At 37.0% G+C, this 23,579-nt stretch overlaps 1 protein-coding gene across 1 annotated transcript in view; it reads left to right on the forward strand.

Annotated features, from left to right (window-relative positions):
* LOC145694350 (gametogenetin-binding protein 2-like) overlaps window positions 1-23,579 on the forward strand; it is a 76,300-nt gene that overhangs the window by 33,410 nt on the left and 19,311 nt on the right. The window contains exons 2-4 of the mRNA XM_081770483.1: window positions 15,770-15,960; window positions 18,699-18,842; window positions 23,022-23,231. Of these exons, the coding sequence (XP_081626609.1) occupies window positions 15,770-15,960; window positions 18,699-18,842; window positions 23,022-23,231 (545 nt within the window). The remainder of the gene's footprint in view (window positions 1-15,769; window positions 15,961-18,698; window positions 18,843-23,021; window positions 23,232-23,579) is intronic.

The raw sequence follows: 23,579 nt of genomic DNA on the forward strand, positions 1-23,579 counted from the left end.
TTATACCCTTTGATGTCTGCCCCCATTCAAGATAAGTACATACAGGGTGCGAAATCCCGGGGGGGACGGGAGGGATTTCCCCCCCACCAAAAATTTTACACTTGCGTTTCCCCCTCACCAAAATCTATAAGGGGGGACACCTTAATAGGAAAATATAAGTAGGTCTATAATGAACATTTTCAGACAAACAATAATTTTAAATGCATGCTGTTTTAAAAAACGTAGTTTATTTGTAAAAGGGTCAGGTGTTTAACTTTTTCGGTTGTTGATGAGATGAAGACCTTTATTCTCTAGCGTACCAGTTGCATGCAAAATTGGTAAAATTTCTCAAACAAACAGATTGTTTTTCATTTTCAGTGGACGAACCTACAAACAGGTTTGCGGATAAGCACTTGCTGTTATATGAACATAAGTGGATGAAGAAAATAAACCTTGTCGTTTTTTATAAATTAGTGCCTGTAGAAAATGCCGATGCAAAATCCCTTGAAGAGAAAATTATTCAAGCATTTTCCGAAGGTGGCATACATATTTAAAATCTTAAAGAAAAACTTGTTGGATTTAGTTCGGACGGGGATGCAGTGTTTACTGGGAGAAACGAAGGTATTTCTGCTCAAATTAGAAGAAATGTCAACCCGTGCCTAATTAGCGTACACTGTATGGTACATCGATTTGATCTTGTTTCTGAAAGAGCTTTTGGTGTTATGAATGCTGTTCACAACTTTGAATGTTTGTTAGGCGAAATTTACCAGGTGTTCAGTAAGTCATCTACAGCTGCAACACTTAAAAGTATCGCGACAGTCACAGATGCCGCAGGGCAAAATTTGAACGATTACAGTGGTTCGGATTTCATCGTAAACTGTAAGTCCACATTTCATAGCCTCGCTGCTGAAAAGGGTCATTAAACTTAAATCAGCAAATCAATTGTATTATAGTGTTTGTGCTTTTATTTTCTAAAGTTTAATGTCCTATGAATATTCACCAAGGCTATGGAAGACGGTCATGATGAGATGAATTATAATGGTTGATTAGGATAGTGGAAGAAAGCGAGAGGACCCCGAGAAAACGCACACACAATTGTTTGTATACCACAAGCAGAATTTGGCGCGAGCTAGGATCCAGCCGATGATCCCACGCACCTGAGGTAAGCGCTCTACCACTGAGGCAACACGGCTTTTTGTTGTCTATCAAGTATTTGCATTGGAATCATATCTGTTATTTATAATAATATATTCTTGCTAATAATACAATCTAGATACATAGTATTATTTAGACTTACAAAGGTGACCGGATATCTGAACGACCAAACTGAAACACTACGTACGTAGCGAAGAAACGAGAATTTCATAAATAATAATAAAAACTATACTCTGACTCAACAACTCATGAGGATCTATGGCTTGCCAGGTGGAGCGCTTCAAGTTAGTAGTTCTAATGCTTGGTTAGGACATCGGTTCCCAGGGACTATTATTTCTGACTTATATATCTCTACTGCTATTTTCGCGAATGTAATCTTCAATATAATGGTAAACACAAGGGTACTGTGCTCCCACTAGAGTCTAACCCTGGACCATACGCACCGAAGTGTATATTAAATGCAGTAGATAAGTTCTAAGCGGTTAGCGTACGCGCCTTTGGCGTGGGAGACCCGGGTTCGATTCCCGGCGGGAGCTCATGTGGTTCGGATTCCACGTTAATCAGTAGGTCCACGTCTCATATAGCCTCGCTGCTGAAAGGGACGCTAAACTAAAAATCAATCAATCAAGCAGTAGATAAGTTATCAATTTTGGTTAAATGAATCAATAACATTAAAGTATTTTTAAATAACAATTACGACTAGTTTGAACATTTATTATTATTATTATTATTATTATTATTATTATTATTATTATTATTATTATTATTATTATTATTATTATTATTACTATATTATTATTATTATTATTATTATTATTATTATTATTATTATTATTATTATTATTATTATTATTATTAATAATCCATTAATATTTCAATTTTTTGGAGGCTCCACGAAGCATTAGTGTGGATCGCTGAACTTCTTTCCCCCCCACCATTTTCAAATGATTTCGCACCCTGAGTACATAGAATAAGAATTCATTCATCTATACGAAAGCTTGTTCAAAAGAAGAAGGGAAACTTGGTGTTCATGACTGCATCACTTGCTCGCATCAGACATACGTTATAAAGGCTGTAAAAAAACGCATAGTACTCATGTTAATATCACCTTCCAGCACAAATACAAACTGATATTTGAGCAGGTATATAGTCTTAAAGTAGCTAGGTGGTGGTCGTAGGAAATGCTGTCATAATCATGTGTCTGTCAGAATCGCATGCTAGGGCTATGTTTGATGAACCAAGGGTAGGTTATCAAACGAGAGTAGAAGGTGTACAGTGACTAGAATACACCTGATTCATGTTATGAAAATGTGTTACCCTCTTCGAAGATGAAATCGCAAAATGTTGTTCAAATATTTATAGAGATGACAATTGAGGATGAAAGCACCCATAGCGGAACAACCGATGTGTGAGATATGTAGCTTAATGCCCTATAGTAAAATTTTGGTATTCATCCTATATGCGAAATTCATACACACTCAATAGTCGTCATTGTGTTAAAGGGTAAAAGGACAATATTATCGAAATATCAGCGTCCTCCATGTGCCTAGTCAATGACGAAGATCCTGTAAGCGATGAACAGATGGAGAAAAATCGTAGGAAAAGAACATAAACGTGCGATTCAATAGTAGATTGGTTACTGTTCGTGCGTTTACATGGGCCCACACATGTTCCAATGAAGTTGGTAGTGATCGTCCTATCAATTATGGTTATCCGCACGTGTCTTACTTACGACTTACAGCGAATAACTATATACGTCATTACCCACGAGAATGGTCTATAAATAAATACGTAAAATAGTGGTAAAATTCAGAGCAATATTTTAGTTTACCTTTAATAATTCAAGTAATAAATTACTTTCTGTAGAAAGGAAATAAATATATCTGGAAAAATTATCTTTTTTTGCTTCAGAGATGAAAAGAGTTGAAAATTAAGTATATGTAAACAGTTACTGTAAGCAATAATGAAAGTGATGTTTAATTTTGTATAGGTGAAAATTCTGTGCATCTCCTTAACATGCACAACGATATGTTCAAAGAATATTTCTAACGTTAAATAAACCACCTGTAGACCTTGTAAACAAATTTTATATTTAACTCAATTGTCATGACAAGGTACAGCACTTTTTAGGAAAAACACTGTATAAAATGTAAAGTTTCAATACTATAATAGTATCTTCACCAGACTTAACACACTTATCTAGAATGTTGTTTCTACTCTTTCTACATCTCGTGGTGTAGCTCAAGGTTGTGGTTGCAAGGAGGTACCAAAAAGAACACCAAAAGCGATGCAACTAATGGGTCTAGGTCAAAACCCCCACACTCAAGAAATGTCAAAACGCCCACACAAACGGTCATAACCCCCACACAAATGGACAAATCTCCCAAATACACGAACGGTCATAACCCCCACAGCCAAAACCCCCACACTCAAGAAATGTCAAAACGCCCACACGATCGGTCATAACTCCCACACAAATGGACATATCTCCCAACGCACGAACGGTCAAAACCCCCACAGCCAAAACCCCCACACTCAAGAAATGTCAAAACGCCCACAAAATCGGTCAAAACTCCCACACAAATGGACAAAACAGCCACACATAGCAACGGTCATAATCCCCACATAAACGGACAAAACCCCCACACAAATGATCAAAACTCCCACATGCAGAAATTGTCACAACTGCCACACAAATGGACAAAACCCCCACACAATCGGACAAATCACCCTCACTCTGAAATGATCGTGATTGCACATCTTTGTTGCGGCTCTTTATGACGCCCACTTCAGTGTTTCTGTCATTAGAAAACAGTGCAAGAAGAATAGTTGCAACATCAGTTTAAGTGGAATAAAAAATGTTATTAAAAAGTACAAGGGCAAGACATACAACCAGGATCATTTCAGAGTGTGAGAGATTTGTCCGATTGTGTGGGGGTTTTGTCCATTTGTGTGGCAGTTGTGACAATTTCTGCATGTGGGAGTTTTGTCCATTTGTGTGGGGGTTTTGTCCATTTATGTGGGGATTGTGACCGTTGCTATGTGTGGCTGGTTTGTCCATTTGTGTGGGAGTTATGACCGTTGGAGGTTATGACCGATTACCAGTGTGGGGGTTTTGGCTGTGGGGGTTATGACCGTTCCTGTGTTTGGGAGATTTGTCCATTTGTGTGGGGGTTATGACCGATCGTGTGGGCGTTTTGACATTTCTTGAGTGTGGGGGTTTTGGCTGTGGGGGTTATGACCGTTCGTGTATTTGGGAGATTTGTCCATTTGTGTGGGAGTTATGACCGTTTGTGTGGGCGTTTTGACATTTCTTGAGTGTAGGTGTTTTGGCTGTGGGGGTTTTGACCAGTTCCCCAACTAATGTAATGTCGTATAATGCATTGCCCTTCTTCCTAAGACGCCACTATTGATACATAATGGGTTGTAATAACTTTATCAAAAACGTGGTATGTATAAGCTTTAATGTATGACATTTTAACGAACATTTATAAGACATTATAATATTTATATGCCATTAAATTGTATCATTGTGACTCTATATTACGTTTGCAATTGTAAAAAAGACACAGTACATTTTTTCTAAAAGAAAGTGACTGAATGAGAAATGGAAGAAGAAAACATGTTGATTTCGAAGTTATGACTACTTACTTTATAAATTTATAGTTTACAACTATTCTCAGGTTATCGAAATGAATAATGAAAAATATATAACTAGTTAGTAAATCAAAGAAATGTGAGTCGAAATTTTAAGTTTTGTATGAATAAATTTATAAGTACAGAAAAGGGAACATGTCATACACATCGTTATTTTAGAGAACCTAACCTATTCATTGAAAACCATAAAGTAAAAATTGTATGTAAGAGAATAACACTTACACAAATAATAAGAGAATATATATACATTATATATGCTGTATTATAAGTAAGCAATTTGTGATACTTTTATTGAAGTTATAGCATTTGTTTCAAAGGATCAATCTATATATGCCCATGAATATATTATAATGAAAGAAATACAAGAGAATACGAAGATAAATATGTGAGTAATGTGTTGGCTTATCGTATATTATTTATTCTTAAAAAGAATCTAAATGTTGTCGAGGAAATATTGTCTTGTAAAGGACAAACTGCGTTTCTTTACTAATATGACCGCAAAGGGGGTAACCGTGGCTAATATTGTGGAAAAACGGGTCTTTGGGGAGCCAGTTTATTTCTTTTCTTTGTTTATTTTGTTTATTCCGTTATGAGAACTCCTCCGTGGCTAAGTGGTTAGCGTACGCGCCTTTGGCGTGGGAGACCCGGGTTCGATTCCCGGCGGGAGCTCATGTGGTTCGGATTCCACGTTAATCAGTAGGTCCACGTCTCATATAGCCTCGCTGCTGAAACGGGCGCTAAACTAAAATCAACTCAACTCAATTTATTCCGTTATGAGTATTTCAAGTTTGAAGTTACCGACGATGTGCCTGTGGTACATCATCATGTAAGTAGCCCACTATGAGAGGGATACACTTTACACAAAAGCTCTTTCAATGTTCAAATTTAAAAGTAGTAGAAGAAATAATAAAGAAAAAGGACTTGAACCATATAAATATTGTTACTTGACTATTTCAACAAAAACGAAGTTGCAACTGTGCTGACGACCTTTACGGGGATGGAGATTTCACAAGTTTGGTTGGACCTCGCATAGAATTTGTGTGAAAGACCATGAAATCTACTAGCTATGGCTGACCTAATTCATTAAGCGGATGTCTACTTCTTTTTTACATTTTCGAAATAAATCAATATATGTATTCCTTATTATAAGTAGAAAAATACAGTCGGTAAAAGTTAATAATAAAAAGTCTTGAACAAGAAGCTATAATCTTTAACAGAAAACGAATAAGGAAAGTAAGAAGAAACGCAATTATTTTAGCAATAATAACATCGTTAATAAGTAGGCAGTAGTTAGTATAATCATGACTTGTTTGCGAACACGTATCTTGAGATCTTTTTTGAGTACTCTATTTAGAACGTTTAGAATATATAGTTTTTATATATAAATAATTTATTAAGTCAGGTTTGCGGGGTTCTTAGATTGTAGGAACTTTGCCCATATTACAAGTAACTTTTGTCCTCTTCACCTGATTTACAGTCGTGAATTTTAAAATCGAAAGTTATAACAGAAAAAATTATTTTACAACTATAAATTTTGGTATTTATTTTTTATACGATGTTGTACTTGGTGAGAAATTCTAGTTTGTAATTGTGAAAGTTGTGAATATTTGAAAGAATGTGAAGAAATATTTTCATAGCCTTGTAAAATATAAAGTAAATATTTTAAGTAAACACTTTTGTAATTTTCTTTAAAAATATTCTAAAGTGACGGCTTATATTTTGATGTCCCTATTCAAATTACCCGTTCCGAAAACAGGTTCGTATTCATTTTAACCAATTTGAAAATACTTATTACCAAGACTTTTTAATTAACTTGATTGTTATTACCTACGATTACAACTAGCTATCATGTTCGAAAAAGTGTATGTGTCACCTTACGAAAAGACAAGGAAACTGCTAGTTCAGTACTGCCAGGACAATGAATGAAAGCTGTCACTGATTATTGGCAAACGAAAGATACAGTTGTTAGTGCAGCATTTTTTTTTAATAAACTAAACTTGTATTCGAACATCTCATTTTATTTGGTTCGATGTGATTTATCGATTTATACATATATAATGTGTTTGACAATGTTATTTTTAAAGGAAGAAAATCAATCAACAGTGTGGACTATATCTCATTAACTGAGTAATACAGTCTTAGAATTGGTGTAATAAAGATCTTAATGACAGCGACAGCAATGGGATACTAAACTCCAACAACCAACATCAGTAAACATTCATTTTGAAACATAATTGCGAATTAATTAAAGTAAAACACATCAAAATTAAAATACCCTTTTCCGCTTTCTTTCATAAATAATTCTTCTTCTTTTTCGTAATATTGTAGGATGATGATTGAAGAATACATCTAAAATAAAATGATAGTTCGGTGACTTATCCTTTGGCAGATTTGTCCATTGGCAGATTTGGTAATTGGCGGATTTGGTAATTGGCGGATTTGTCAATTGGCGGATTTGTCAATTGGCAGATTTGTCCATTGGCAGATTTGTCCATTGGCAGATCTGTCCATTCTCACGATTGGCGCATTTGGTCATTTTCGCGATTGGCGCATTTGGTAATTGGCAGATTTGTCAATTGGCAGATTTGTCAATTGGCTGATTTGTCCATTTTCACAATTGGCGCATTTGGTCATTTTCGCGTTTGGCGCATTTGGTAATTGGCAGATTTGGTAATTGGCAGATTTTTCCTTTTTCACAATTGGCGCATTTGGTCATTTTCGCGTTTGGCACATTTGGTAATTGGCAGATTTGGTAATTGGCAGATTTGTCAATTGGCAGATTTGGTAATTGGCGGATTTGTCCATTGGCAGATTTGTCCATTTTCACGATTGGCGCATTTGGTAATTGGCAGATTTGTCCTAGGCCCATTATACATTGTCTTTAGATTTTTATGAAGACAGCCAAGAAATAGCAGATGCTGTTTCTAACCAAATAAAGGACAAATTGAAATCTTTTAATTTAAATTATGAAAAGATTTCAGCTTCTACAGTAGATAATGCTAGTGTCAATTATGGGAAACGTGTGTTTCAGAAACTTAAGAACGAGCTCAATGAAAATCATCTTCTTGCTAACTGTTTAGCTCTTGTTGTTCATAACGCTTCCAGGTACGCAACATCTGAACTAAAAATAGATGTGGAACATTTAGTGTTGAAAATATTTTCCCACTTCAGTTGTTATGCTAATAGAACTGCAGCTTCGAAGGAATTCTGTGAATTTGTAGATATGGAGTATCAGGAAATTTTGAGGCAAGTCACGAGAAGGTGGTTAAGTTTGTTACCTGCTCTTGACAGACTTTTACGGAATTGGTTACCATTAGCCAGTTATTTCAAAAGCATAGAAGAAGATTATTGTTCGAAGATTGTGTGGGATACATTTGAGGAAGAGAATGGAGAAAATAAACTATTCACGAAATTTATTAAAAGTCTTTGAAAGTAAGACATTTTCTGTTACACCCGTACATAAACTCATGAAAGACGTCGATAGCGAGTTAAGCAATCACATGAAAGATAAGTTTTTTGGGTTTTCTATAAATGAAGCTATGAGAAATTTAACTTCATAGAAGCAACGGCAATGTGAAAAAGATTTTCTATTGGTTTTGTGCAACATTAGAAAGTATTTTGCAGACAGATATGACTTGAGTAAATCAAATATTTTCGGAAAATTTTCAGTGTTTTCCTTAAGGAAACAAATTCCTTCTTTTGACTCCTTGCTGTCTGCTGTTAGAAAGCTAAACATTGATGATGTTAACATGGATGAATTCAATGATGAATATTGTTTACTGAAGGAAATAATTTCATCTGGAAATCTTGAGGAACTTGTATCTGATGAAGAAAAGTATGCACGAATTTTTAAGGAGTGTTCGTTTCCTACAAATTTGAGAAATTTCAAATTCGTAGCATCTTACATTTTCTCCATATCGAATTGTAATTCAGAATGTGAATGAATATTGACAAGAATGAAATTACTTTGGACGGATGTTAGAAATAGACTTAGTGTTGATACTGAAAATGAAATGAAATTTTTGAGTTTTACGTCCCGCGGTTATGCCGGTTAGGCTAAAGGAGACGGTGAAGATGAGAAATGAATGAAATGGTGGAATGAAAAAAGTGAGAGGAAACGGGAGAACCCCGAGGAAACCCACGCACACGGTGTGTGTCCACCACAAAGTTCATTTGGCGGGGACTGGGATCGAACCCGGGACCCCAAGCACCAGAGGTGAATGCTCTACCACTGAGCCACAGCGGCCCCTTTAGTGTTGGTGCTGTGAAGGCTGAACGTCAAAGCAGTGATGGTGATTCTGAAACATGTTTGTGTGCCGCAATGTATAATAGGTTCTTAAGTGACAAATCATTGATAGAAGCAACTCAAACGGACGAAAAGTATCATTAATATCGCTGCCTTGCCGCAATGTATAATAGGTTCTTAAGTGACAAATCATTGATAGAAACAACTCAAACGGACGAAAAGTATCATTAATATCGCTGCCTGCAAATGAGTCATTATTTTTTAGTTGAACTTTTTGTATTAGTTTACTTTAATAATGTATTTATTTCTATATTATTTTTTTCTTTTCTTTAAAAGGTGCTGTTTGATATAATCTGAAAGAAAACTTTTCGGTAAAGTTTCGGTAAACTTTTATCTAAGTGTCCTCCTTTCTGGTTTTATAAATCTCTCAACCTTATTCTCGCAGCAGTTCACAAGACGAATCGATTCATCGGATCAGTGACCAAATCACTCACAATACCTCCTAAGTAACCGGAAAACACCGATCATGCAAGTAATGCACCTGCGATATTCCCATAACCAGCGTGGTCTGGTTTCTCAGCAGGTGTTGTGAACAACCTGGCTAATTTCAGAATAAAATCCTTGTAACCAAAAATCAGTTACAAGGAGTAAAATCTCACACTACCCAATAAATCAAAACACTCTGAAAACAGTTTCCTGAACTACTATGAGTACCGCTCCAGATGAGTCGCTTCATAACAACCTAACCTAATCAAATCCTAGAGTAAGCTGCTAGCTGGCCGAAAACATACGAATAACCATACACCTCTACAGAATAAAAAATAAACCAAAAACTTAGGAAAAAATGAAAACACATAATTAATGATACAACACTCCAGCATGACGTAAATAAAGGAAATAACATTCACCGAGAGAACGATCTGCGGGCACCAAATTTACGGAACGTTACACCTACGAGTAAACAGCAAGCTCTGCTTCAAAGTAGGACCACATATTTTCAGCATTTTGAGTATAAGCATTTTGAATATAACATTTTACACAAACACCTGCGTGTGGGGAATTTTTCGTCACGTTGAATGCCCCATAACTTGACAGATGATCAGAAGCTGACTCGTGTCGGATGGTGTCAAGACACGCTCCAGAAATTTAAGAATGGTGATTCTAGGAGGGTGTCAGACATAGTTGCTGGTTACAAAACATTGATATATCAATTCGATCTCGAAACAAAGCGCCAATCGTTTGTGTGGTTGTTTCCTGGCAAAGAAGCACCCATGAAAGTCAAAAGGTCAAGAAGTGTTGGAAAGAAAATAGCGCCAACATTTTTCTTAACAAGTAAACTTGTGGTCACAATTCGTTTGTAAAATCAACAAACAGTTACAGCGAGATGGTACATAGATGCTTGTCTTCCAGTAGTGTTCCAAAAAGTCCAAGAGAGACGACGAAGAACTGGCCTGCGGGTATCATGCTGCACCATGACAATGCATCTACTCACTCAGCGAACATCACAGTTGAATTCATTGAAGATAGTCGTGTTAAGCTTCTAGCCACCCACCCTACAATCCTGACCTAGGCACCGTGTGACTTTCTTGTTCCCTAAGGTGAAGAATAAGCTTCGTGGACGTAATTTCTTTTCTCTGAAGATGCTGTCACTGATTACGTAGAACAGTTAAGTGCAGTGCCTGAAGCAGACTGGTGCCAATGCTTCCAGAATTGGTTCAGAAGGATGAGACTGTGTGGAGTGTCATGCAGAATATTTTGAAAAACTGTAGTAGCTATAAAGTTATGCATATCCAGAGACTCATATCTCAAAACTTTCTTAATGTCCCTCGTACACAATCAAACGACTACTCTCACAAAACCTTGGACATAAAGTCAGCAATCCTCACATGTCTTTTTAGACAAACAAACCACACAGAGCCGAAAAATGATAATAATTCACATCTCTATGAATAATGCGCCTATTCAAAAACGATGAATTAATATCAGAATCGTTACATTCCATAAAAGGTTCACTAAGAGCAACTCGTAATTCATCTATAGTCGCTATATAACTTGCCTGCTTCAACACACCACCATAAGCAGCCGAATAGTATGTCTCCAAACAACACATACGCGATCTGACGACAACTGGCATAACAGCAACGATATCTAGTGAGAAAATATAAAAACTATATCCATGTGAATTAGAAACAGCAATGTACCAGTGACAATAATAGTAAGAGTGACAAGATACCACCGCTTTGCCCAAAGGAAAGACTTACCCATCCCTCTTTGTAGGTTGTGAATCTGATTATGCTCCTCTGCTTCTGAGGTCTTTGTTGTTCGTGCAATATAAGGTCGCCCATCACTATGTGGCTTATTCTTTTCACAATTATTTTCTGCTGGCGGAATTCTTCAACTACTTCTTTGGGCAATACGATGAAGGCTGTTTATAAGTATGACTTCACCACTCTTGTAAAATCCTAGTCATTCTAAATTGCAGCTGTACTTGGGTGGAAAGATTATATTTTGTGGTGTGGTACTTCAGCAGACCCCTTTCCCTAATCAGCAGCACTGTATAATATAATAGGTATTTACTAAAAGTCCGGATTACTGATGGAATTCAATTTATTTACTTCCTTGGTAATATGCAAGAAAAGAGAAAAATCACAAAGTAAACAATGAACAAAGTGCATCCATTGTTGTTCGACCACTCCATGTCTGCGGATATAGTCGATCTTTTCCTCTTATTGTTGGAAAACTTCTTTACAACGTTTTATCCAGTTTTCTCAAGCAGAATTTAATGCAATGTTCAAGTTTGCTTGTGTTTTGCACTTTCCAACAGTTTGCATAGACACATCCTTTTAAAATAGACTGGAAGTCTTCAGTAAAATTGTGCATCTAGCAAATTAGCAGGGTTGTCTTGTTTCTCAACAAATTGACGTTCTGGGCGTGTAGAGAATCAACGACAACTTTGGCATAATGCGAGCTGGTTTTATCTGGCCAAAAGACGTAATTATCGTTATATAGTTTCGTCGAAAATTGTTTTTGAACACGTTCCTTCAGATAAATATCGGCATTAATGGCACCAATTGAGACTTCGATGAAATGTGCACTTATTCCGTTTAGGCTAAATACAATCTGCACACCAGAATTTTCTTTTCAAACTTCTGTTTAGTCGAGCAGGCATAGAGAACACATTAGATGAATAAAAATTTTTGTTGCCGTGGATAGAATGAGTTGGACAGGGTAAAATACTGTCACGGACGCTCATCGGTATCATCGTTAAACTTTGTCTGTAATTATACTTTTAATTCAATATTCTTCAAAAAATATTCAATAAACAAAATAAATAAATATATCAAAACTAAATTGTAATTAATAATTCTTTTTCTGTAAAACTGCTATGTAATTCCATCTTTAAAATCCTTGCCAAGCACTGAAGTCAGTTAGCTTTCACAATCAACGTGTGTAAAATCATGCATTGACAAATATGATAACAAAAGTGGATTTCAAAAATTCACATCTTTACGTATTTCATCACAAATACAAAAAAGTTCCATAACCTCGCTTTAAGTCAAGTAACAAAACTACTGGGCTTTTGCAATGTCAGTGCAGTAGTAGCATCAAAAACCTGTCAGAAAAAAAAAAAAAAAAAAACACCTTATTACCAGTGTGGATCATATTGTTCATTTAAACAACATCAATAAACAAAAGGTATGTACCTGTTTCATATTTGTCAATGCCTAGTCATAAGTCAGTGCTTAAAAAGTTTCTAATCAAAATTACACACATTAAAAACATTCCCCACAAATCCTATTCTTTTATTTCAACCAAAAAAATTAATTACAGATATTAATATACAAAATTATCAATGTCTAAATTATTTTAAAAATTTGGTTATCGCTATAACACCTCTTGCATACATCCCATTCTATGTAAATCATAAATAACTCATAGCATAACCGTAATACGATTCGTACGATTCGTCATCTAAGATCCACAAATGTTTCGAAAATATTCGGTAAAGCCGACCGCACAACTTTTTCGTTTCACTATTTTGTCTTTCATTGCGGTCAGGAAGGGCTTTTTATTCTTTTTTCCACATGCAACATTTAGATTTTTAAAATGTCTTACTAATTGTCGCAGGCGAACAGTCGAACAGTTTTGTAGCGTGGCGTTGCGAAATTCCGTCCGTATGGTCAAGATTCTTTTGACATCATTTTTGACACTTGTCTGCAATGAGAAGAAAAGACTAAAATTGTATCAGAAATGAGATAACATACACTACAAGTTTGCGTCACAGTGCCACTTTGCGTACAGTTGGCATATGTTGAAATTTTTTCAGGATTTTTAGTAAAGACCCTTTACCCACTGCATTGGCACAAGCGACTTCGTCAAATCAAACAGTTGATAACGACTTTTCTAGTGACAAGGGGCACCATCAGAGATAATGATGTTAAGTTCTGCCTGTAACTGCAGCTGTTGAAATATTTTGCGTATTGACAACAATGCAAGTGCTGAGTTATGTCCTGTGTCTTCCGTATAACGGCAACCGTGCGATCTTGATTCGAAAATATGTGATTCCTGTAAAAACTGAAACTTGGTCATTATTCCAATGATACTCTTGCACGTCTTGCGGTAGAATCATAGATCAGATCTCAGCAAAATCACAGTGAAGCACTAAACGTAGTTGTTTAGCCTCTACACGTCCCTTTATCATCCGAAATGTATTGTTGTTGCAATTACTTCAGATGTTGGATGTTACCGGTTTCACTGCCCATTTCCCATGTACGTTAATGTATCAATAGCAACAGTTTTCTTAATGAGTTTATTTTCCTCCCATGATGCATATGTAACCGCAGAGAAGAGTCATTTGCCGTGTTTTCGAGACCAAGTGTCTGTAAGGTGAGTCATCCCTTTACAGGAAAGTCACCACATTCCTGAAACAAACAGGCCTTTCGTTGTACAGCACAGATTAGTAACAACTTCACACGTCCACCCAAGGTTGACGCCTTCAATTAAGTTCTTTAGTTACAACGCAATTTGGTACAGTCTTCTTGAATCACGTTCATACGGCAGGATCTCGAAAAGATACAGACATGTTACAATTTAGCACCTACATGGGAAATTTCTAATACAATAAATTAATTTATTCTGTAACATATAAGGTAGGCAAGAGGCCTACATAGCTGAGGCCAGCTAATGCGAGCCTAATTACAGTGACGTCATTATTTGTTTGAAATGGTCCACGGAAGTTTTCGTGTTGATCTAGCATCTTAAGTCAATTAAAGAATTGCTTGAACTAAGAGGAAGAGAGCTGTGCTCTACGAAGCCAGAAATAAGCCAGAATTATGTTTTTGGGCTTTTCGCATGTATGGCCATTTTAGTCCGTCTTGTATAAAGGATAGTGGCCTGGGATGTTTATGTTTGGTACCATCCTGGCATTTGCCTGATGTGAATGAGGAAAACCCAGGAAAAATCCCATTTACGATGGTTGGGGCTTTTACGAATGTCGCCAACAGGAATCAAACCTGGAAGTGCTGACACCAAAGGCGAGAGCTTGAGAGACTATGGTATGCAAGGCCTCAGAAAGCCAGAGAAAACTGCAGCCTGATTAAAGCAACTGTGTTGTTTCAGGAAGTGGAAGGTGAATGTAAAGAATTAGAATCTGAGTGATCATTGCTTGTGAAACACATAGGTGTTATTCTGCTTAAGAACGTCTCAAAATCCAATATTCCGAAAGTAAACCTTAACGCCATTATTCGAATTGGATGGGAAACTAAAGCGTTCCCCATATTGTCCGGACGTTGCTCCACAGGATTACCACTATTTCATTTCGTTACATAACCATCTAGACCCTCAACGAAGAAATTTACGCACTGGATGGTTCACGTTTCACTGAATTCTATCACCGTACCTAGCTGCTGTACAAGCCATGTGGTCTGAGTGCAGAGCACCGACTACAGGAATGAGAGGGTATTTGGCTGTTGTGGGAAGCATAGTGGGTGGTGTAATGATTAACGCATCAGCGCGATATCCCGGAGATCCCGGATTCAAGTCACGGACCAGTCAATCACTTTTTCACTCTTTGTATGTTAAAGATTACTCTTGTTTGATTTACTTCTGCATAAGGAAGTACAAGGTTTAGGTGGGTAACCATTTTTTTTAAAAAAAGACTGTACATTATTTACTAAAGACAGTTGAAAGTAATTGATAAATAATGTCAGCTATTATGTTTGATATACGCATGGTATCAGGTTCAGTAATCTTGATTCAAAATATCCCGTCTTTCACTTAGCAATTTCTTGATAAAACCATTAAGTTTTAATAATTAAAGAGCCTGTATGTTTAAATACATGCGGAAGTCGAATTAAATTTTCCTCGGTTTAATACGGCATGACTTTATTATTGACTTTTTGTTCACCTCTGGTGCTTGAGGTCCCGGGTTCGATCCCAGCCTCCGCCAAGTGAACTTTGTGGTGGACAAACACCGTGTGCGTGGGTTTTCTCGGGGTTCTCCCGTTTCCTCCCACTTTCTTCATTCCACCATTTCATTCATTACTCATAATCCCCGTCTCCTTTAGCCTAACCGGCATAACCGTGGGACGTAAAACTCAACGATTTCATTTCATTTCATTTTTTTATTATTGACTTTGAAGATGTGTAATATATATTTATTATTATTATTATTATTATTATTATTGTTATCGGAAACGATATTAAATATGTTTTTCCCCTCGCTTTTGACAGATGGTGATGGATTTGAGCAGTGCGTGGTTGTCGTGGGATAATGCCACAGTCAATGGAAAAGAGTTAGATCACTTCGTAAGGAAATTGAACCTTCTCAGCCGAGAAGAATTGAAGAAAGCTTTTAAAGTTCCGTGCACTGATCTTTTGACTGTTCTTAATCAAGCTGTTCAGTGTATCGGCTGCAGAAGAAGGTAAGTAAAGATCTTAATGTAAAATATAAGAAGATGAGAAAACACCTTGCAAAGCTTTAGAAGCTCTGCCACTTTCTGCATCATAAAATCAGAGTTTGATACTTCCTAAGGTTAACATTAGAAGCGGACCCTTTAGAAACCTCAACCCCTGATACGCAGGCTGATTTAGGTAACTTTCGGATGGTTGGACATGAGTTAAAATATCTCATTCTCTACTTGGCAGAAACATACGAAACTGAAAGTATAAGACATTGTCTGTAATTCGACTTAGAAATATTTCTGTATACTTCAGAGCGAATGATTGCTTTATTTTTTTTTTTTTTTTTTTTTTTTTTTTTTTTATTATTATTATTATTAAAGAACCATCCTGCTCAAAAAAATTGAAAACAGCAATGGGTGGTTATTTATGTTTAGATTGTCTTCAATACACTTTATAATGCAAAGAGTTTCATTCCAGGAGAACTTTTTGAGCCAATTGTTGGTCCAGGCTACGAAAAACATGTATTTAGCTAAATACCTAGTTGGCTTTATTTTATACAGATAGGTGATTTGCACATAGAAAATAAAACAAAAGAAAAAAATCAGAGTTGTTTGTAGCATGCCAAGAACTCTCAGGATTGAGAAGGGAAGGCAAGAATATATGTTATGAAAATGGAACGACATCCCCTTCCCCTAGTCTCCGTCAACCCGTAGTTTCATAGTTTCACCCAGAAATAAAGCTTAGAAGTCCATAGGTAACAGAGTTGGGTTTACTAAACAGCAGCATTCAGTTAGTTTGAAGGGCAGTGTTATGACTCATAAATAATGAAGTTTCGCACCAGAATGAACTAGTACCTCAAAAACTGCCTCCACATGATGGCTAGGACTTTTTGCAATGACATTGTGCTCGTTTCAACCCCATTTGACTCTCCATTGAAAAATCTGAGTTACAAACCCGCGTGATTTATAGTACTAAAGAACTGCTCAGTGGTGTGCGGAGAAAACCTATGTGTAGACAACATACAAAAACCTCCTTCGTATCACTACAAAACATCTTGCTGTGAAATTGTCATGTGATAAATTTTCTTGAGAAGATTGCTTCTACCACCAAATTGTCTTGGTTTCGAGTAACGTCATAGATTTGTTCTTTTTGTTCATATGGATTTAATTGAAAGTTAGTGTAAGACAGTATATTAACACACTCGGGAATTTTTACAATCATTTTGCTTACAGGTAACTGAAATTAGGAAAGTGAAATGGTTTTGAACTTTGGGAGTGCAAGTAGTTTTCCGAAATTATAGTTATATGTAAGTAAAATGGCTATTTATGTAATAGATTTTTTTGTCACGTTTCTTGTGCTGCCTTTGGCTGACAGCAAGAGGCAACAATTAAAATGTTCTATATTATAAGGTAAAGGTACGGTTTATTATTATAAACTTGTTTTCCATTCGTGAAGAACCAAAGACTATGTGGAGGTAAGGCACATATAGAAGCCCAAAGTTAGCACCATCTGCCTGCACCACCTAGGGTTCCCTAGGTATCCATTTTACAGAGGCCTGGTGAACCCCTGAGCCACATTAGATGAGGGTCGAATGAGAAATGAATTCCAGCCCCACTGGAGACAGAGCTTGGGCCTTTCGATTGGAAGTTGGGCGTCTTTCTATTATTTATTTATTTAACCATCTCCAAGCAGATTTCAGTTTAACTTTATAGATAGGAATTGTCATCAAAATTATGATAATTTATGTACTTATAGAAGATGTGATCATAACTTCAAGTTTGGAGAAAACCTTACAGAAAAAGTGTATCGGGGTAATTATTTTCTTTTAAGAATATCTGTAGGAAGTACACATTTTTGTAAACTGTTACGTCAAGTATAACGCGATATATATTTGAATCATTTGGTTTCGAACTTAATTTTCCAGATTATTACACATGCAATAATGATTGATACATGAAATGATGCTGTTATCGTACACTACAAATGTTCTGTTTGCCCCGCTGGCTACGTCCGAGTGGTAGTTTAGTTTCAGTCCATATGTTCTGTAGCATTCCCCTGTTAATTTTCATAAAAGCGAAGGTAAGGAGTTCCCTTGGTTCTGTTAAGTGTTTTTGGGAGTAAGGTACGTAAACACGTCCTTAACTACTTATAAAGAAAAAGTCATAGGGCATTAAAACAGGAGTAAGTTTGTGGTGTACAACATTGTGTCCATGGATTTTCTCTCGCATTTTCATTCCACCAATTCCATGATAATTCACCTGCCTTAATCATCCATCTCTTATCCGAATGGGCATAATCGTGGGACGTTAAACTAAGATTTCATCCTCATTTTTCTTATTAACATATACTGCACTGCAATAATAGAACACTTTGCATATAATATAACACAGAAGTTGTGTTTTTCTGCATTGTCGCCATCTTATAACCTCACTGTGCTGCATTTGTATTACCACTTTGTGAGTCATGATGAAAACGTGGGAGAAGATGTATGCGCATATTATTACATAACACCGTGGAAAATACAGTGTTTTGTATTCCTTGAAGCATTTATACAGTAATACGTGTCCTACATAATGTTTTTTTTTTAAGAAGTATCGATCTATACCAAAGTATGCATCACTTTTTTTCTTTTTTTATAGTTGATGTTTCTTCTTCAGAGATTAAAACAAGGTAGTTGAAAATTATAGCTATCAAGATTTTTCTATTACGTCTTGTTTAAAAATCTTTATATGTGATATAATTCATTTTCTCTTTTCAGTGTAGAGCGTCAGTTTTATCATCTTATGAGAACAGGGTATCCAGCCTTAGATCCATTGGTTATTACATCAGATGGAAATATAACTATAAGAGAAGAGCAGTTGGAACTCCCTCAAGTGTTGTGTACTCTTCTTAATGGTCATAGGTGGGTTATAATGTTTTTATTTTTATTTTTATTTTATTTTTTTATTTTTTAGCACGCACGTCTTTCAGTAATTTAACTTAGTTTTAGCTTTATTTTGAAATGGGATATAAACCGAATTACTTACTATTTGGTCTAGGAATTAATTCGTGCGGGTGGACAAGAGATGGCGCAACGAACGGAGCGTCCCACAGTTCCGTGTATCCACACATGTGTTGCAAACCCCTGTCACCGCGTATCGTTCGTAGTATAGGGCAGTGGATTAAAGCGTCAACAACACCAGTTTGTAGTTAAGTGAACATGGCGCAATTTGTGCCTGATAAAGTGTTTTTGCGGGGTGTCCTGCTGCATTACTTTAACATGCAGAAAAGTGCGACTGAAAGTCATCGTATTTTGGTGGAAGTGTATGGTGACCATGCTCTAGCTGAGCGAACGTGTCAGAAGTGGTTTGCACGGTTTAGAAGTGGTGATTTCGGCTTGGCAGACCAAGAGCGAGCTGGACAGCCAAAAGAATTTCAAGACGAAGAATTGACAGCATTGCTCGAGCAGGATTCGTGTCAAACGCAGGAACAACTTGCAGCAGCATTAGGCGTTGATCAAACAACAGTCTCCAAACGCTTGAAAGCCCTGAGAATGATTCAAAAGATGTCACATTGGGTTCCACATGAATTCAAAGACAGAGACGATGAAAGACGAAAAACCATTTGCGAATTGCTGCTTCAACGACAGAGCAGAAAGGGGTTTCTGCATCGAATTAATACGGGTGATGAGAAGTGGATCCATTACGAGAACCCTAAACGAAAAAAGGCCTGGGTGAAACCAGGTGAACCAGGTCCATCACAACCAATACGAGATATTCACTGTGCAAAGGTTATGCTGTGCATATGGTGGGATATGAAAGGTGTGGTGTACTATGAGCTGCTGCAACCGGGTGAAACTATGAATGGAGAACGTTATCGACGACAATTAATGCGTTTGAAGCAAGCTCTGGCCAGAACACGACCAGAATGGGAGAACAGACATGATAAACTTATTGTTCAACATGATAACGCTCGCCCACATGTCGCAAAACCGGTCAAAACCTATTTAGAAAATGTCGGATGGGAAGTTTTACCCCACCCGCCGTATTCACCAGACGTTGCTCCTTCGGACTACTACTTGTTCGATTGCATGAACAACGATTTGATTGGACAGCGGTTTACTTCTTCAGAAGATATCGAAACATGGGTCTCTGACTGGATCGCTTCCAAGGATGAGGACTTCTTTTGCCACGGAATCCGTACATTGCCTGACAGATGGGCGAAAGTGGTGGCTAGCGATGGACAATATTTTTCTTAAGGTATTTATGTATTTTGTGTTTGTACTACAGCTTCAATGTGTGCGTACCAACCGCACGAATTAATTCCTAGACCAAATACAAGATGGTGAAAATATAATCACAAACATTAAAAAGGTACATTATACTCTCCTTCGTTGAATTGCTTCATCTGAGAGGAAGAAGAAGAAATAGGAACAAAAAGAAAAGAACAGAGAAAACTGAAATATCTAGGTTGTATATATATACAGGGTTCCTACTGGTCAGGGAAAACTCAGGGAAAATGGAGTAGGTCAGGGAAACTCAGGGAAAAGATTGGAAATCAGATAAAGTCAGGGAAATTTTATAAAATATATTTTTCTAACATTAATTGTACATCAATTTCAGCTTAGCCAAACATTAATGATCTCAATATGGAACGTTGCTGAGATTTTTATGGGTGGTAAGTGAAATGTACGTATGAGCAATTGATTGTTATTTGTCTCTATGGAATAAATGTTCTCTATATAAATATTCACCGTTATTTATTTCTTATTTATATGTCAACATCATCCGACACCTGTCATGAACGTCAGGAAATTTCCTCCCAAAGGTCAGGGAGAAGTTAGGGAAATAGATTTTTCCCGATCAGTAGGAACCCTGATATATTCTTTCACCACTGCGTTATTTTTTTTAGAGATGCAGCTCTTTCGAGGTGCAGGAAAATGATAAAATCTCTTTGCATCTGTAGATTGTGACTGACTTGTCCAGCCAGACAGCTGAACGTATAAATACGGCTCACAGCTCTTGGGAGAGATTATACTGTACCCAACTGTACTATGTTACACAACATATCTTTCAATCCATTTCATTCTGCGTTGCCTGAATGAGATGACCCGTACTTTTTTGTTGGGACGTAGAGGAATCTATAATCTTCGTAGTGTTAATGAACTATACCAACAGATTGTAAAAGGTGATTCCTCACATCAAAATAAGATCAAAAGTTCATATGGACCTATGGCGAAAAGTGCATAGTTTCAGAGCTAGGGCTGCCCAAAATCGCAAAAACGCTAAATTTCAATAGGCCTTATTTGGAATTCCAGAAACTGTGGATGATGGTTCTTGTCAGCGTAAAGAAAGCCACGCATACACAATCCAAAATTGCATATTTCATCAATTGTCAATAGATGTAGAGGGTATTCCCTACAGGGTGTAATTCTCAGATATGTTCTCAATAGAGTTTTCAGATATAACCTGATTTCAAGGAGGGTCCAAAGTAGGCAGGAGGTAAGCCTTGACAACAATGGACATCCAGTGCTTCGAAGGGAAGACGGAAATGTTAGGAACCGGCAGCTCCATGTTTTTTGTGTTCGGAATAACGTGTGATGATATGTATTTCGTCACGGTATATTTCACGTTTTCTTCACTTATAAGCGTGAAAGAAAACATTGCAGCATACGTTTTCCCGAGTGCAAGAGACCGTACTGCTAAGGATCTTTAACACTTCCGACATCACGCCAAAGATTTCCGTGTTCACTGCTGTGAAGGCTGGTCATTTGCCTAATTTGGACCAATCGTAAAGTCAGAGCATATCTCAAGATTCGGTTGATGGCATGTCTATGAATTTCACCCTGCACGGAATACTCTTATACACCCATTGAACATTTATGAAATATGCGTTTGTGGATTGCATATGAGTAATTTCCTTTACGCTGATACGGACCACCATATACAGTCTCTCGAATTTAAAATAGAGCCTCTTGAAATTTGGCTTTTTCGCGATTTTGGACAGGTCTAGCTGTGAAACTATGCACTTTTCGCCATAGGTCCATATGAACTTTTGATCTTATTTTGATGTGAGGAATCACCTCTTACAGTTTGTCGGTATAGTTCATTAACACCCTGTGTATATATTCGGTAGCTTTTTTGAATAAGGTGCTTGTCGATAATTTCGGTACAAACGGTCCTCCACAAGTGAAACTTGTATTCTGCAGTTAGGAGCATTGGAATTACAACATTTTGTGGTAGCTGTTCAATTCAACAGTCTGGAGTGGCCGCAGTGGCTCAGTGGTAGAGCATTCACCTCTGGTGCATAGGGACTCTGGTTAGTCCCAGCGCGCGAAGTGGGCTTTGTGGTGGACAAACACCGTCAGAGTTCCCATCGACCTGGAAAACTGGGAAAAGTCTTACGATTAATCTTACTCGTAAAAAATCGTGGAAAAGTCAGGGAATTTTAAATATGGATTTTTACGTGTTACAACCCATTTCTTCTTTTCCTTTACCCGGCTATTTGGTAGGGAATATTAGGTGAGGTCTGGAAAAATATAGTTGCTTTTTTACATTATATATATATATGTATGAAAATTTGTAAATCGTGACCCGGAAAAACCAGAGAATTCGTGCACGCCATATGGATTGTCTCGGTTTTTTTTTTTTCACTTTCTTTATTCCATGATTTTTCATTCTCGTCATCGAGGTCTTCTTTAGCCTGCATAGGGTAATTGTGGGACTTAAAACTGAGATGTCATTTATTTCTGCGATCCGTGTTTTTATGAACCTTATGCTGTAACTAGCGGTATTGCCAGTCACTTTTTGAAAATGAGTTGAGTTGAGTTGAGTTGATTTTGAGATTAACGTCCCGGTCAGCAGCGAGGCTATATGAGACGTAGACCTACTGATTAACGTGGAATCCGAACCACATGAGCTCCCGCCGGTTTTTGAAAATGAATGTGATGTACGAGGGGTGATACATACGTACATACATACATTCTCTCTGTCACACACACTATACTGGGTTTTTCTTTGAAAGTAAAATTAAGTTTGTACTAGAAATATGTCCATTGTGTTGTAACTTTGTTTTGTGTAATATTTTTTCTCATTTCTTTCAGGGCGAGACTTAATAGTATAGTTGAAAATCAACCTCGATCGAAGAAAAGCCGACGTTGCGCTCTGCATTGTTTGGATTCCCAGCGTTCAAGGCCAATGGGTGGATGGTTAGATGTATGGGAATGCATGCGATCCGAATGTAGGGAAGAAGTAGTCCTTATTGAAGCAAGTACATTGCTACAAACACTGGAGAACTATCTTCGTAAACATAGGTAATTGAATTATTTTTCTGTAATTTTCAGAATTATTCATATGTAGAAGAGTAAAGCCAAGACATTGAAAAAGTAATTAATCATTTCCAGGATTCACCCAAATTCTTACATATAAAGATAATATGTAAAAATGAATTATCTGGAATTATTTCGGGCATTGTTTTTTCTTACGCTCTGATCGTTGCAGAGAGGGGTTCTTTGCATTGAATTAAAACGGATTACCCTGTAGTCCGTTGATTTAACGCCAACTGGAATGTTGGTTGTGAAAGGACATATTTATGGTAGACAAACTGAAATACCCATTCTTCGCATGGGTCAGATAAAATATCTATGTAAACAAACTGAACA

This window comes from Thermobia domestica, chromosome 9 (assembly GCF_964235325.1).
Source record: "Thermobia domestica chromosome 9, izTheDome1.hap1.1, whole genome shotgun sequence".
Classification (NCBI taxonomy): domain Eukaryota; kingdom Metazoa; phylum Arthropoda; class Insecta; order Zygentoma; family Lepismatidae; genus Thermobia; species Thermobia domestica.